A 17069-nucleotide genomic window follows, 5' to 3' on the forward strand; every position below is an offset into this window, starting at 1 on the left:
GAGGAAAAAAGAGAGGGAAAGAGAGAGAAAAAGAGGGAGGGAGACGTCGCTACCGTTGTCTTTCTCTTTGCTCGTGTCCCGCGTTCCGATTCCTCGTCCTCGTCGTCGTCGTCGTCGTCAGTCGTCGGATAATCCCGAAGGAAGGAAGGGCGCTCGCGAGATTGATCGTGCGCGTGTACAAGCACGTACGTGTGCGTGCGAGCGACCGAGCTTAACCTACCTGTCCGTTCCCGCGAATGCGAGTTGATGCGAGCTGTGCGCTATGAAAACTGCGCGCTCGCTGGTGCATGAATAGTGTATGAGTCGACTGGACGGTGCCGATCTGAGGGATCTCTTATGGAGGATAGTCGAGTGTGACGATAGCTGGCAACGTGCGGAGCTCCACAAGGTGGCACCGGATATAACGCCAAGGTTACCAGTTCAACTGCTTAGAAATAGTCGCGCGCCTTTTGACCGTCCAAAAAGTAGCACGAGCTGCTCGATTTCCTAAAATTTTGTTGTTTCTCACGCTCGAGGGATTTGTTGACGGGAACGGGAGAAGTGGAGAACTCGCTTCTCGTTCCGCCAGGTTAGGTTTCTTTGGGGGACGCGAAGAAGGTATTATGGGAGATCGGTCACGCGGTACCGCGTGTTCAGTGTTCAATTTTGTGAAATTCAGCTTGAAAGAGCGAGCAACACAAGCATTCCAATTTTGAATACTCAAAGTGTGTATATGTACCTACCTGCTTTCAAAGTCATTAGAAACAATCGTACAACCACTTGTACGATGATTATGCTTGACATAAGAAGGTCACGTGCAAAAATGTGATTAAAAAGATTAAACTTATCTCCTTTGCATTTGAATATTCAATTTTAAATATTCCGAATGTCTGTCCTTTCACTTTGTACTTTATATATTTAGTATATATATATATATATATATATAAGCATAATTTTTTTATATACACATACATACATTTAGATGTTTTTATTTCAATCGTGCTTTTTTTATGTTTTCTATAAAGTAAGATATAAACTAAAAGAAGAAAAAAAAGAGAAAAAAGGAAGAGATAAAGTGCAACTAACAATTATAATAAACATAGCTTATCAGTGGATGTTTCTTTTTTCACTTTGCTTTTTCTTTCTCTTTGTAAAGATATCTTATTAAATGAATTGATTTAATAGTGAAAATTTATTCTTTTTATCACAGTTTCTATATGTTTTTTCATCCTTTTTTCTGATGTAATTTTAGTTCTTTTAATATCTTTAACTTTAAGAAAAAAACTTTAGCTCTTTCAATATCTATTTAACTTTTTCTCTTTTACATACTTAGATAACATATTTATCTCATTTTGGATGCAAGAAGTAATGCAAGTCGACACAAACATTGTTCTGTCTTTCTTGGCGCTTCATGAATAACAAAGACAGAATGTTACTTGTGTCAACTTTTATTGCTAAATAGACAGCGTCCATTGTTGCTTTTAATTATAGAGGCAATAATATATAATATTTTATTATGTCATACATATATATATATTTCCATTTATATTTTTTACAATATATTTAATATAAATATTAATATTTTTTTCAGGTTCTTCCACCAATGTCTACATTGGCACATCTCTAGTAGCTTTATTTAATTACAATCAATCATAATGCTAATCACATAGCGTATACTGGGCTATAAACCATACTTGGTCACAAATCTCCCAATAGACTGCGCTGCGCAGCATAGAAAATTCAACTAGGATATTTAAAATATTTAATGTCTAGTGCACATTTCAACGTCATCTTTCAACTTTTCTTCCGCATCGAGAAATATTGTATTCCTCACAACAACGAGACCAAAAGCTCCATCAATTAATTTCTCCATCCATTGAAGATGACCAGCAGACTCGAGGAAACAGAGCATAAATGGACTTGCGAATACTGCACTTATGAGAATTGGCCCTCTTCTTTAAAATGCACCATGTGCAGAGGTGCCAAGCCTCTCCTGGGCGAAGATATTTATCGTCTTCGAGATCCTAGCCCTCAAAGAGGTTCCTCCAATGTTGCTTCAGGTCCAGTATCTCAGATAAGTCCTACGGATAATTTCACCTCGCAAAATTATAGCCAGAATCTGCCTTCGGCGGGAAAGTGGGCTTGCAGCATGTGCACTTATCTTAATTATCAAAATACAACGCGGTGCGTACAGTGCAGCAACCGGAAGTCGGTCAATCAGTCTGTCAATTCATTAGCATCGAATCTTCATGAACATTTAGCACCACTGCGATTGGCCGATGGACCACCAAACTCGGGATCGAATTCCCAATTGAATCCCTCGCCGATTAATCTCCATCCGGAAAGATTGTACAATATGCATCCAGAAAAATGGTCCTGTCATGTATGTACTTACGAGAACTGGCCCAAGGCAACTAAATGCGTAATGTGCGGTCATCCGAAGGAGAAAGATAGAAGGGATAAGGGAACACACGGAAATGTAGGAGTGATTTTACCAAGTCCCGAGAGAGAACATAGTCAACGAGGTTTACCATCGCCCCCACATGCACCCTATATTCATCAGACACAAAGAGAGGATAATTTAGCGATAGGAAGGAGGTGACTAAATTAATATTTTATATTTCACATCTGCAGAGAAAATATACAAATTTTATTGAGAGGAAATATTTTTAAAGATTAATGATATCAAGTTCAATATTTTATTTTAAGTACACGTAATTTCTGACTATGTTTTCTTGAGTAAGTTACAAATATGCGTTATTATACATTATCAAAAGAATATAATATTCTTCTGTTAATAAATTTAATTCGTTTATAACTTATCTTTAACTTTTCAGAGGCCCACATAGGTATGCAGAAAACCGAAATGATTTGTCAACTCCTCAATCTCCGAATAACTGTGATTATGAACGTCGATTGAAGCAGTTAAGACGCCACACTGATTGGTGTTGGTTAAACGCTTGTCTTGGTATTGTAGAAGGTGACAACACTCCTGTTGAAGCTTACCTGGCAAGCGGTGGCGATCCTGCCCGCCAATTGACGCATTCTGAGGTCTTACTCCTCAATAGAAGCAGCGCGTTTGACGTTGGGCACACTTTGGTGCACTTGGCTATTAGGTAAACACAAATAATTTAGATAAATGTTTCCATAAACCAATACTATTATATAAAATACGATTCTTAACATTAATAAATTAATAGAATTTTAATTGGGATTTTTCTACAGGTTTCAAAGGGAAGATATTTTAGCAACATTGCTGTCACAAATTGAAGGTTCAGGTTCAGGGGTGAAAAGAGTACCAAGTTACGTCGCACCTGATCTCGCGGTACAGATTCGCCGGCATGTCACCAACAGTATACGCTTACGCAAGGGCTCATTTCCCTGTTATTTCGTTACCGATATGGCTACCTTCGCATTGCCAGCCGAGGTTACTATGATATATATTATGATTTAATATAAATTAGACGAAAAGTAAACGTTTTAATTCCTTAAAGTAAATATTTTTAAATAATAAATAATGTTCGAACCTTGCTCAAATTTAATTTCTATTTGAAATAATTATAACTTACTAAAAAGTGATTATATAAAAAATATATATGTACACACACACACACACACACACACACACACACACACAACATATATATATATATATATGTTTATATTTGAAATAGATATATATTTTTAGGTTGAAGATCTGCCGAGTATTGTACAAGAGCAGATGCTAGAGGAATTGTTAGATAAGGAAGCTCAACAGCAATTGGAAGGCGGTGGTGGCGAACCGCCAGCTCTAAATTGGTCTTTAGAAATTACTGAACGATTAGGTAGTCGTTTACACGCACTCTGGAACCGATCGGCCGGAGATTGTCTTCTAGATTCTGCTATGCAGGCTACTTGGGGTGTTTTCGATAGGGACAATGCTCTAAGGAGAGCGCTTGCTGACACTCTACAACAAGCTGGACAATTGTAAGATTAGCAATTAATTAAATATATATTGTAATCTATATTTTAACCTATAATTTATTCTAATTTATTCTAATTTAATCTAATTTATTCAATATAAATATACACACACATATATATATATATATATATATTAAAATTTGTGTGTAAATAATGAATAACGGTTAAATTCATAATAAATAATAAAATTAAAAATTAAAAAAGTTAATTAATTTTTCAGTTTATAATGGGTGCTTTCTAATAAAAGACACACATAACACGGTATGATATGGTGCATCATTACATCCTTGTTGTTCATCAATATTAAACAAGGATGAGATGATCACTGTATTGTACTAAGTCACTTGTTGGAAGATACCCAATAATGATTAATTGATAGATTAATTGATAGATGGAGTAATAATAATAAAAGAAGAAAATGAATAAAATTGTAAAATAATGATTAAATTATTAATTCTTAAAAGAATGAAAAATAATTATATAAAAGTTTATTTAATGACTAAATATATATTTTTTATTTAGTTAGAAAGGGTTTCATGTATTTTATATAAAATCAATTTTCTAGCTTTTATCCTCGTTGGAGAGAGTATGAAGCCTCGCAAGCATCTAGGATGTTAGATTTCACTTTAGAAGAAACACAATGGCAAGAAGACTGGGAAAGCTTGTTAGCAACGGCCGCTCAACCCGGAAGCGCGTTAGAACAATTGCACGTGTTTGCCCTTGCCCACATTTTAAGACGACCCATTATAGTCTATGGAGTTAAATATGTTAAAAGTTTTCGTGGTGAAGATATAGGTAAATTTAAAAAAAAGTACTAATTTATTAAAAGTACTAAATTTTACTAATTTATTTGTTGATGTAAAATCTTTAAAATTTTTTATCCAATTTTAAATCAATTATCTTTAGCTTTTTAATTGTTTACTGAACATTTATGTGATTATATTATGTTAATCTTAAATATAATTTTTTATTTAATATTTCCAATTAAATTGGTTATAACTAAATTTAAATAGTAGTTATATTTTTTATATATTCATATATACAACACTTAAAACATTTTATAACATTTTCTTTAAAGTTTTAAAGATTTTTTTCAAAAATTTAAGATTCATAAGATTCAAGAAATTCTTCAGAAATCTTTTCTACAATATGGAAAGAATTTTTTTTTAATTTAAGATTAAATTATTTCTGTTATTTTGCAGGTTATGCAAGATTCGAGGGCGTTTATCTACCACTATTATGGGAACCCTCATTTTGCATCCGTTCACCAATTGCATTGGGTTATACCCGTGGCCATTTCACGGCGTTGGTTCCAATCGAGCCATATGCCTCGTCCAGAATACCGCCCCTCGCGACCCATGGGGTAGTGAGCGGGAACAACAGTCCACTCGAGCAGCTACAGATTCAAATGCAGACCACCTTTATGCCACTAATGGATCGCGAGCATAAGCTTCTACCAATACACTTTCTTACGACGGATGAAATCGGTCGTGAGGAATCAATCTATAAAGAATGGTTGGATGTATGCAGAACAGAGGGCGGAATACTTGTAGCACAGCAGAAACTTCACAAAAGACCGTTGCTCGTTGCGCAGATGTTGGAAGAGTGGTTGAATCATTATCGTAGATTAGCGTGAGTGCTTTATAATTTTCTTGAGGCGTGTTAAAGAAATCATAACTGTAATATAATGTAATTTAAAGAAACAATTTTAACACAAAGAACATAAACTAATTAAGATTATACAATGAATGCGATATTAATAAGATTCGGATAAATAATTTTTCTTTATATGTTGCAGTCAAACTAACGAGGCACCCTTCTCGAGACCACCCACATTACAGGATTATAGTAGCGACGGTGATACCGAAGATGAGTAGTGCAGTAATTTTAAGAAAGAAGTGTTGCGACTGACATGAGAAGCATCTCCATTTCTCACAAGTTTATTCTCGACCGAAAATTATAAAATGGTTAGTATTATAAAACGAAAATTATACGTGAATGCTGTACTTTCATGAGTAACTCAATACAGAGAAACTACTACGTCCATACACTGGCAATGTACTATTTAAGAAATTGAAAATGCTATTACATTGTTTTGCAAGCAAAAATTGTAAAATTTGAATTAGGATTTACGAAACACCAAACTTTATGCATTGATTATGGAGTTATTGAAAACAAATTTTTTTATGATTAACTTAGCATACGTTTGTTAGAGATGTTTAGAGTTATGATAAACAAATCAATGCTAGTTTGTTATAAAAATCTTACGGAAAAAATTATTTTTTATTACATTATGCTGATGTTGATGCAACTTAAGAAAACTGATGTAACAATTTTTTTATCGTGATAAAAAATGGAAAGAAAATACAATTTAATTTCTTGATGTGGAAAAGGGAATGTTGAATACATTATATATAAGTATGGAGATGTTTAAACAATACATATAAGTGTTATATAATTCATTGCCAGTGACGATGAGCGAAAGTGGGAAACATTGTCGTTTGTTACACATTGTCGAATCGTTTTGCATAATAATAGAAATTTAATTGTTAGGCTATTGAAAATAAAATTTTTTCACAGATAGTTTGTAAAAATATAGTCTCGGAGGAGGAAAAAATTTAGAACTTCCTCTCTCGCAAAATATCGCGGAATTTTGCGGAAACGTTCGGACAAGTTTTGAGCGTTTGTTTGTCGCGTTCCATTATAATGACAAACGTAATAATAAATGTGATTTAATGGCAGACTTTTTAGTCTATTTTCCTCTCTTAAAAGAAATTACTTAGATATCAGTAATTTTTAAAATTTTGAATAATTAATTCCGACATATAATCAATGAAAAATTAATTATTCAAATATTGATCGATAATTGTGAAAGTTTCCTATCTTCAAATGTAAGATCCAATAAATAATTGAGCTTTAAAGATAAAAAATTTTTCGTAGATTAGAATTTGATGTAAAACCTCATTCTTCTTACTTTTGGAGTTAATTTTTTTCCAAAATAAAACTTTTTACTTTAATTTTATATATTTTGAATAAATAAAAAATATATATTTATTTTAATGGAGATTAATTTATTTTTTCTTGGCTACAAAAATCTGCCACTAAAGATTGATATAAAACATCTTGTAATGATATGAGTTCCGATAATATCCGAGACACGATCCTTAAGGATAGTAATCTAGAAAAATCAACAAATTCCGTGTATAATCGTCTTTAAGTCGTTTCACTTGTTATAACTTAGAGCTGCGTTAAAAAAATCAAGCAGCCAAACACAAACAACGATCTGTCCCCTTTTTAATGATCGAAATCACGCGTTTATCTCCAACAGTGTGTTAATAGGAAAAAAAATATTACTAATGGACTTGTGAAAAAATTGTGCTTTTTGCTCTATAAAGAAAAAAATATATGGTTTAATTTTTATGCGTGGGGTATAATATATTGTTATTTAATAATAATAATATATTACATTTTTCGCGTAAGTATGGTTCACAATCGTGTTAAATATTATAGATAACACTATATGAACTTTTATAAGAAGCGATGAAGAAGAAATTAAAGAGATGAGCACATATGTTTGAGCGTTAGAATTATTATTGAACAGTCGATACACACGCACTCATTCACTTATACATCTAACGGCGCATTCTAGCGAACGAAAGAGCGATTGTAACAAATCTTTAATCAAAAAAGTACAAAATCGCTAGAAACATTTCTTCGGAAATGCTTCTTCATTTTTTCGACATAATAATAGTCTTTATTTCTTACTATTTAATTCCGATAACAACAATGTAGCGTCTAGTCTTTTTGAATATAGCACCACATCGTGTTTTTTTTCTTTCTTAATCATGAATTAATTATTACGCGATCGAAAGTCACGTGATAAAAATTAATGAAGAAGACTCGGAAAGATAGAAATCAGATCAAGAAACCGGTGTAATTCGGATTTTGATTTATCAATTTTCGAAATAGATCTCGGAATTAAAGAAAAAAGAAAATCATTAAATATGAAATAGTATAAAATGTAAAATTTTGAACATGATGTGATATGAAAAAGGTTGTATTATTATTATTAATTTCGACTTATTATTTTCGTTTTATTTTTACGCGAAATATCCTTTTTCCAGTTATCTCACACTTAATCCTTTCATATCCTATATATTTGTATAGATTAAAATTAAAAGAAAAAGAAAAAGGTTTTAAATAATCTAATAATCACGGAGAAATTCGAATTCAAAGAACAAGCTCGAAGTTTAACGTAGAATATTGGAACAGAAATTGTATATAGCTCTACATGAATTTGAGGAACATTTTGAAACTTTATTTTAAGTCATTTTTATCTTATTGTACAATGCCAAAAGTAAAGTCGAAATATTCCTCCAAATAATCATTGTTCTAACATTCTGCGTTATAATTCAAATTCAGATTTGTCTTGTATTTTGCTAATCTATGAAATCAATTACTTTCATAGTATATGGTTTTTAATTAGTTTACAAAAAAATTAAGAGAACTTTTTCTTTCTATTTAAATTACGAAGTTATTTGACCTAATTAATGATCTCTATTAACTATTTATTTATTATAAATGAATTATACATGAATTATACATATATGGATTATACATTTATGTAAATAAATTAATTCTTTTTATTTTTCAGAAAAAATAAACTCTTTATGACGAAGGTTGTATACTTTTGTTACGAAGTTTTCGACTGAATTCACCGAAATTATATCGGTTTCTGGATCCCTAATTTTCGAAGGGGACAAATAGGTATAAGTCAATTGCATAGTGTTCTGTCTGCGGCAGAAGCGAGGCTTATCGCTCTATTATTGTAATTGTTAATATTATATACATCGACAATCGTTCTTGTTATGATCATTATTACGATCATTGATATAGCATAATTCTGTGACTTACAAGGCCCATTTTTAAGTACGAAATTGTATCTTTAGTATGAGTTCTGTAAGTTTAGACTATATTTACTGTAAATCTTTTTATTGTAAAAATGCGATAATGCTGGCTTCTGCGTAAAAAAAAAGAAATGAAAGTAAAGAGTTTTCTCCCCATTAATCTTCGATATTAATTGTTATTAATAAAATCAGTTTTTTTAACGTATTTATCATTAGTAAACGTTATTATTTTTTTTATTTCTAATTATTTAACAATTAGAAACTATTATTTTACTGATTTTAATTAAATTTCAACATAAATTATTTATTATTAATAATAATTGATATCGAAAATTAATTCTGAAATTGACTTTTAATTAATTAATTCTCAGATTAATTTTCGATGAACACCGCAAGTTTTTCGAAGTAAAAAAAAAGTTAAATCATTAACAATGTTTGATGGGGATATATTTTCTTTTTAAGCAAGCATAGTTTTCTCGATTTCTTATTGCCAGAATTTATTCTTGGCAAGTGATAAAGTATAGAGAGTTTTAAAAGTCTATTCTCTAATCGGAAAGCAGAATAGAGAAGTCTATAAATATATAAATATAAATATTAATATAGAGCACATCTATGAGATATAAATATTATATGAGATAATATATCAATGTACAATAATTCGAAAATAACGATTTATTATTATTATTAATTATTATTACCACGATTCTAACGATGATTATTATAAATACTATAATAAGAGAACTTCGAGGTGTGAATCAATAAATGCTGAATTACTTTATGTCATTTTTATTTTTATTGAAAGAACTTTTCAGGATTTACTAAATGAAGATTAATTGTTAAGATAATGATTAATGATTCGATCAAGTAGTATCTCTCGCAAACAGCCTAAAAAGGTTTAAAAAATTGACATGTTTTTTTAGACAATTTAAAATGACTCCGATTTTTCACAAATATTTATTAAAATAATTTTATTTAACCTTATTAAAATCATTTTATTTAATACGTTTTATTTAATTTTAATTTAACATTAAGTTAATTAATAATTTTTTATTTATATTGATATATCTATAATAGAATATATTTTTCAATTAAAGCTAGAAATAAGCTAGTGGGCAGATAGACTGGTCTAAACTTGAAAAATTCTCTATCATTTTGCAATTTTCACAATAGTTAATGAGGTATAAATTTCTAAATATTGCCGTATAAGCAGGTAAAATCGATACATAAAACATTTAAGATATCTTTCGGAGTTCTTTATGAAACATTAAAAAAATGTTTCTTAAAAAACTTTTAAAGATATCTTAAAATTATTTTATGCGTCGATTTTAGACATTCTGCTCATTGGGTAACTAAAAAAAAGTTGCGAAAATTGAAAAATAGTAAAGGACTTTTCGATTCAATTTAGTCCGCTCTATCTGTTTACAAGCGGTGTGCCAAAAAGTTTAGGACATCCTGTATATTTCTTTTCCTTCAGAACGAAGCAATGAATTTATTGAGCCATAATTATAATATAAAGGATTTTAATACAATAGTTAATAAAATAATTCTAAAGATTTCATTAATATCAGAATTCTTAATATTTGGAAATAAATTTAATATTTAGAAATTAGCAAATGCGAAATTATATTTGCTCATGACAAAACTTTTATTCCAAAAATGAAATTTTAATACTTAAATCCTTAAATTAATTAATAAATTAAAAAATTCATAAATATAATTATAATATAATTATAATTACAATATTTTGTCATTTATAATTTGGAACTTAATTTTCAAGTCAACTTACTTAATCATGTTAAATAAAGAATTTCCCGGGAAAAAAATGTTTCATATACAGGGTGTTTAATAAGTAACGATAAAACTCGCATAGGTATAAAGTGGACTAAACTGAGTCGAAAAGTCCTTTATCATTTTGCAATTTTCGCAATAGTTAACAAAATTAGAGTCGGGACTAAGTATTTCGACGACCGAGGCAAAATAAAAAAATGCGTCTCTTAGTAAAAAAAATATTTTTTTATAACATGTGAAATATAATAGGAAATAATATTAGTTAATAGTAATTAATAGTATATTAATCAATATTAATTAATAGTATACAGGGAGTTCCGTAAGTTTTGGCCAATCGCTTTTAGATAGAGCGGACTAAATTGAGTAGAAAAATTCTCTATTATTTTGCAATTTTCGCAATAATTAACGAGACATTAATTACTAAAAATCGCTGAATATTGGTTTTCAATAATTTTTTAGTCAAATATTATCAACTTTACAGAAAAACAGCGAGAGACAAAAATTGTTAATTTTTTTCTCATAAAATTCTGAAAATTTTTTCAGAAATTTTTAATACCGTATTTTCTCATATTGGTAAAAACAAGAAAATGCAATTCTAAAAAGTTGATAAAAAATTCTGAAAAAATTCTTAGAGTTCTATCAGAAGAAAATTAATGATTTTTGTCTCTTGCAGTTTTTCTGTAAAGTTGATAGTATTTGACTAAAAAAATTATTTAAGACCAATATTTGGCAATTTTTAGTAATTAATATCTTGTTAACTATTGCGAAAATTACAAAATGGTAGAGGACTTTCGACTCAGTTTACTCCGCTCTATCTACACAAAAGCGATTGGTCAAACTTACGAGACACCCTGTATATTAATATTAATTTAATATAATCACGTGTAATCAGGAGAGGAGTTATACGTCATAATCATACAAATTTACGTGTATATTACAAATGAAACATAGTTACTAAAATCACAATAATATTTTCGTGTTTCGATAAATGCGAACTATTAATTATTATTTCAAAATCTATATCCTTACATATTTCATTTTCAATTGAAAGAATTCCTATATTTAATAATTTTCCTTGACTTAATGATGACCTTAAATATTATAATTTTTTATTAACTTCAATTTACTAAAATTTCTTTTATATGAAGCTATTGTTACCAGAATAGTTAAAAGTATTCCGATATAATAGATAAAAATTATATTGCCATTTTTTTTGTGCCCCCTTCAAATTGTTTACATGAGGCCTCGCTCGCCACGTCCTTGTCCCGACTCTAAACAAGATATCAATTACTAAAAATCACCAAATATTGGTTGTCAATAATTTTTTACTCAACTACTCTCAACTTTACAGAAAAACAACAAGGATAAAAATTATTTATTTTCTTCTCATAGAGCTCTAAGAATTTTTTCAGAATTTTTTAGTATTGCATTTGATGGTTTTTAGTATTTAATATTTTGTTAATTATTACGAAAATTGTAAGATGGTAGAGGACTTTTCGACTCATTGTTAGTTCAGTCCGCTCTACCCCTATGCGAGAGTTTTATCGTTACTTATCAAACATCCTGTATAATTATGTATAATTATATATAATTATATAAAATCTTCATCAAGAAATTTACGAATTTAACTAAGGATCCAAGACTGAAAGGTGATGTGATAGATTTAAGATATCCTAAAAATATAAAATTAATTAATGCATTTGTATTTTAATTAATATATTTTGAAAATTTTTGCATTATTTGTTAGATCTTATCTTGACAAACATCTATTAATTTTTTACATATTGTTGTGCAAATACAGTCATATAAATATAAGATAACTTTGTAATAATATTCTTCGTGCAACGTAAGAATCGTGAGATAAAGTTTTCCGTCTATAATAGCATCAGTCTGATTACACGTAGTTTCAGCTTGCATGTAAACAGTAATATTAGTCGATTTGTTGTTCGTGGGTATGCTATTTCTTGACTATCGAGAATCTGTGGCAACAACTCGGAGAATAATGAATTTATTATATTGTGTAGCACACAAATAATATGTGCGTTACTAAGAGACATGAAATACTATTTTTGAAAAATTTTATAAGAACTTAAAAAGAACATTACAAAAAAGCTAGAAGAAAGAATATAGAAATAAAGATATAAGAAGACAGAAATAAAAATATATAGAGAATTACTCCGTAAAACTCTTCACTTAAGTATGTATATGCATTTAGCATTGTGTTAATAATTTTTCCGATAAAAGTAAACATTTTTCTGATGTAATTAATTTAAAACATGAAAAAAGTTAACAATGGAACTATTTTTACATATAAACTATTAATTTTCCCTCGAGCAATGAGAAATATTTGGTTGAAACGTTTACTTCTGCGAAATGAACTTCCGGTATCTTACTCAGAATCTTTCATACACAATTAAGCTCTTAAACAATTAATGAAATTAATTAAACATTAAAAACACACTGCAATAAATTACAAAAATTACAATTTCATGCGTGTGTATTAAGAATACCGTCGTAAAAATACCCTTTAAGGATAATTTCTTATTCGCATTATATAACATATATTGCAAGAAATATACATATATATATATATTGATTTTAATATTAATTTCCGTGAACTGAACATATAGTAGCTATAGAGAGTAGTCCATTACTTAATCAGTTATTTAGATGAAATTCAACTTCCGGTCAGAGGAAAGCTCCTCGAAAATGGAACGTTCGCAAATAGACGGTCCGAGTATTTACTACTTGGGTCATCGTCAATAAATCCAGTCACGTAGCTACGTAACATGTAAGAACTTCGAGTTGACAAGTAGTCCATCTCTTGGTTGGGATCCTTTTCGCTTTCCTTGTCGGGAATTCAGCTTAGAAATAAAACGAGATTTTCTCCAAAGTCTGTCACGTATTATTTTGGATGCTGAGATCTTTATTTTTACTTTCAAACTCCAATATAAAAAGCTTTGTACAAGTAATAAATGTAATAATAATAATAATAATATTAATAAATAATTTTGATAACAACATTAAAAACTCGTGCTCTCTCTCTCTCTCTCTCTCTCTCTCTTTATTTCTCTCTTTCTTTCACTCGTTGAGAGAATAGTCTCTGGAAAACACGCAAAATTTTCCAAAAATTTATATATATTGCATCAAATATTGCTGTAGGATTTTTATTTTTGTTAAGTTATCAATATAAAATTTTAAACTGGAAAAAACAAAGAAACTGGCAAAAAATAATTCTATTATTAATAATGATAGAAATAAAGAATTATATTTTTATTAATAATCAAGACCCGTAATAATTCTCGTTTCATTTTACTAATCACAACGAATCACAATACATTATCAAACAATTCTTGTATGGTACGTATCATAACGAAATCGAGAATAAGTAACGCGTTGTTAAGATTCATACAGATGGCAAAGAATATGTGGCGACAGACTGTGCACGAATCAATATCCGATCTGCGAAACGACCTAGATAACAAGAAAGTAATTTTTTCATAGCTATGTAGAGAAGATGTGACAATTGTACCATTTTTTAATTTTACCGACAGCTTTTAGAATTAATAGCATGAAAATCGGAGGGTCTATCTCCAAAATTGTATTTTTAAGAAATAGAAATTACTTATCGTATTAAATAATTGTAGGCTTAATTAAAGATTAAGTAAAGTTTCATGAATAAATGAATTTAAGATATATTTTTGAAATGTAAAATTTTACGTTATTTTCAATAATTTTAGCGAAATTAAAACAACACTCGATAAGTATCGAATCATTCATCATCCGAATCGTTTAATTATTCGCGATTGACGCAATTTACAAATAATTTGCAATTCCAAAGGTGTTGTGTTACTGTGTGTTTATTTGTAGAGTACTTTTGTTTAACACAAAATCGCGTGTTGATTGTTTAATGAATGGGATATTCTTGCGAATGGATAATCGATTATGAAACCTCGTTAATTGTAGCATTTACATTATTACACCGCAGTTGCATTGATAAACAATGTTATGATCGAGCATTTCCATTTTATTTTAACTTCCACATTTTTGTTTTAATTTTTAAAAATCTTTTCTCTTTTTCCATAAAAATTAATCTCTCGCGTAAAAGTTTATTTTTCACGAAAAATTTTATTTTGTACATATTTACGTTAGAAGAGTTAAAGATTTAACGTTTATACTATAATATATAAATTCGTATTATTGTCCATATTGCAATAAATTTGTTTATTTTTCTTTTAATTCTCGGTGTATTCAAATTTACTTCAGCATATAAAACTCGATTTTATTTTCAGCGTGTTATTGCAATTTTTATTATAATTTCGTGGCAAAGAATTTTTATGGAGATTAAAGATTTACTTGTCGAGAGAGAGAGAGAGAGAGAGAGAGAGAGAGAGAGAGAGAAACATCATTAAAAGATAAAGATTAACAACTCCATAAAAATTACAGTGTGTCTAAAAACACAGACATAAATCAAATTCATAAAAATTATTGTATTTATTTTACATATTTTCTTTTTAACTGAAGGTTTTTATAAAATACACGTTCTGTATAATAAAATGTGTAATTATAGTGATTATTACATCGTAATAATAAATAATTACACTATATGGTGTAATGTACCTGTATTACTTTTAGATAGACAGTTTATGGGATTTTTTTGAGACACAAACATTTTTGTTTCTCTCATTCGTGGAAGTAACAAACTTGTTATTGCTGTTGTTTTTTGTATTCACGCCATGATGACGAATGAAGATCTATAGTCGATTGGCGTGATTAGTACTCGCGAGGTGGATTAATTGTTATCACAGAGATCATATAACGTATATAATGAGGAAAAATTCTTCGATTTTATGAAAGATGCAAACGCAAGATTTATGAAATCGTGATGACGGTATAATTTTTAATAATTGAGAGAAATTATATGCTAAATAAACAATTATTTGTCAACGAATGCGAGAAACGGAGTATAATTTTATTTTTCCTCTTGATTTATTAAATCTTGTAACACACTCCGGACGAAAAGCGTTATTTCAATCTACGCGCGTAGCAAGATTTAATTATTTAATATATATACATCAAAGCAATATCCAAATAAAACATCTTTCATTATTACAATATACATTATTTTTCATTAAATGTATTTTAACCTTTACTGTTTGCTATCCAGGAAAACGCGAGACTTCTGGGACATTCGATACATATAATAATAATAATAATAAGTTTTATTAACGTACAGATACAAAATACAAATAAAAACAAGATACAAAATTATGAAAGCTGTGTAAATCAAGTAGCACCTTAAAAGATGAGGTAGTAGTAATATATATTGCTATTCATAAGCCTTGATCTTATTATAATTAATTAATTAATACATGGAATGAAATATATAATTGAGAAAATTACGAAAAATGATAATCACGTACTTACACGATAGTAAGTAGAGATATGTGGATATTTTATCTGGCGGTCAGTGTAACTTCTTCCGCACGTTCTACTTTACCCTAGCTAAACTTTTTTCTGTAATGCAACGTTACGTGTGCTCGATACACGCGTTACATGACATATATGGCTGTTTATACATCTGTGTGACAAGAGGACAAGACAGATGGATGTGTGGGAGGTGGGACAACGGGAGATGATGGATCTCGTTTCTCGTCCTGCGTCAATTTTTACGCGATTACGAAGACATCTTGTCAAACTATTGAAATAGTTGCTTCTTTCCAAGAGAAATATCAGGAGATAGATAATTTATAAAGAATCTTTTTGAAATTGTGTGTGTGTGTGACACGATCTAACAAACGGACAAATAATATCGATGAATCAAACTTGACCTGAATTTTAATTTAAAATTTGTGGAAACATCTTATTTCAAAATTGTTAAAAAAATTGTTCAAATATTTTAAATTAATGCTTCTAAGAATAAGAAATAATAACTAATTTTTACCTGATTTTCAGTTTAAAAAAGCATCGTTCAAAATTCTGAGCGTTAGAATTACATTTTTTAATTCAATGTTCCTTCAAATATTCTTACAAAATTATATCATATATAAAATTATACATATAATACATTAAATAATAATTAAATTTTTAATGGGATTTTAATAAGCTGATATTAAATGTTTCCGAAATATAGATGATAATTGTAATAAATATATATGACCCTTGACTTCGATTTCACGTTTCGCTTTTCGCGAATTAGATTTACTCTCACCTTTACTCTCGTGAAGGCAGCGGACGCGAGCGTTCGTGCGGGCCACTGAAGAACCACCCTCTTCTGTGCGGATGACGGAGGAGCGACGAAGGGGGTGAGCTCGAAGACTCGCTGACGAAGAGAGAGAAAGAGAAAGAGAGAGTGGGCTGGGGTGGAGGGATTTGGCTGAAGGTAGAAGTTGCTATGCTGTCCAATGTGGAGAGGGTGAGAGTGACGGTGAG

At 29.7% G+C, this 17069-nt stretch overlaps 1 protein-coding gene across 3 annotated transcripts; it reads left to right on the top strand.

Annotated features, from left to right (window-relative positions):
• The first annotated feature begins 140 nt into the window (after positions 1-140).
• On the top strand, positions 141-9065 carry trbd (ubiquitin thioesterase trabid). Of its 3 annotated transcripts, none has more exons than XR_001940320.1 (9): positions 141-411; positions 1571-2577; positions 2817-3095; positions 3205-3406; positions 3668-3945; positions 4508-4737; positions 5145-5574; positions 5741-5909; positions 8597-9065. XR_001940320.1 is itself a non-coding variant. In XM_018514051.1 (9 exons), exons 3-9 carry the CDS (start codon positions 1862-1864, stop codon positions 5817-5819), a joined length of 2214 nt encoding a protein of 737 aa, XP_018369553.1. In that variant the 5' UTR covers positions 141-411; positions 569-704; positions 1571-1861; the 3' UTR covers positions 5820-6198. The 3 variants fall into 3 exon arrangements, 2 of the variants coding, with proteins under 2 accessions (XP_018369553.1, XP_018369551.1); XM_018514051.1 differs by lacking the exon at positions 8597-9065 and adding an exon at positions 569-704 and having other exon boundaries at positions 5741-6198; XM_018514049.1 differs by lacking the exon at positions 8597-9065 and having other exon boundaries at positions 5741-6198.
• The last annotated feature ends 8004 nt before the right edge of the window (positions 9066-17069 follow it).

Source organism: Trachymyrmex cornetzi, unplaced genomic scaffold, assembly GCF_001594075.2.
Source record: "Trachymyrmex cornetzi isolate Tcor2-1 unplaced genomic scaffold, Tcor1.1 scaffold487, whole genome shotgun sequence".
Taxonomy (NCBI): domain Eukaryota; kingdom Metazoa; phylum Arthropoda; class Insecta; order Hymenoptera; family Formicidae; genus Trachymyrmex; species Trachymyrmex cornetzi.

What these genes read in the sequence shown, in the direction of transcription:
- trbd (XM_018514051.1), top strand. Translation starts at nt 1,862, where the DNA reads ATGACCAGCAGACTCGAGGAAACAGAGCATAAATGGACTTGCGAATAC. An exon ending in TTGGTGCACTTGGCTATTAG is followed by an intron (nt 3,096 to 3,204) that starts GTAAACACAAAT and finishes ATTTTTCTACAG; the next exon opens with GTTTCAAAGGGAAGATATTT. An exon ending in CTACAACAAGCTGGACAATT is followed by an intron (nt 3,946 to 4,507) that starts GTAAGATTAGCA and finishes TCAATTTTCTAG; the next exon opens with CTTTTATCCTCGTTGGAGAG.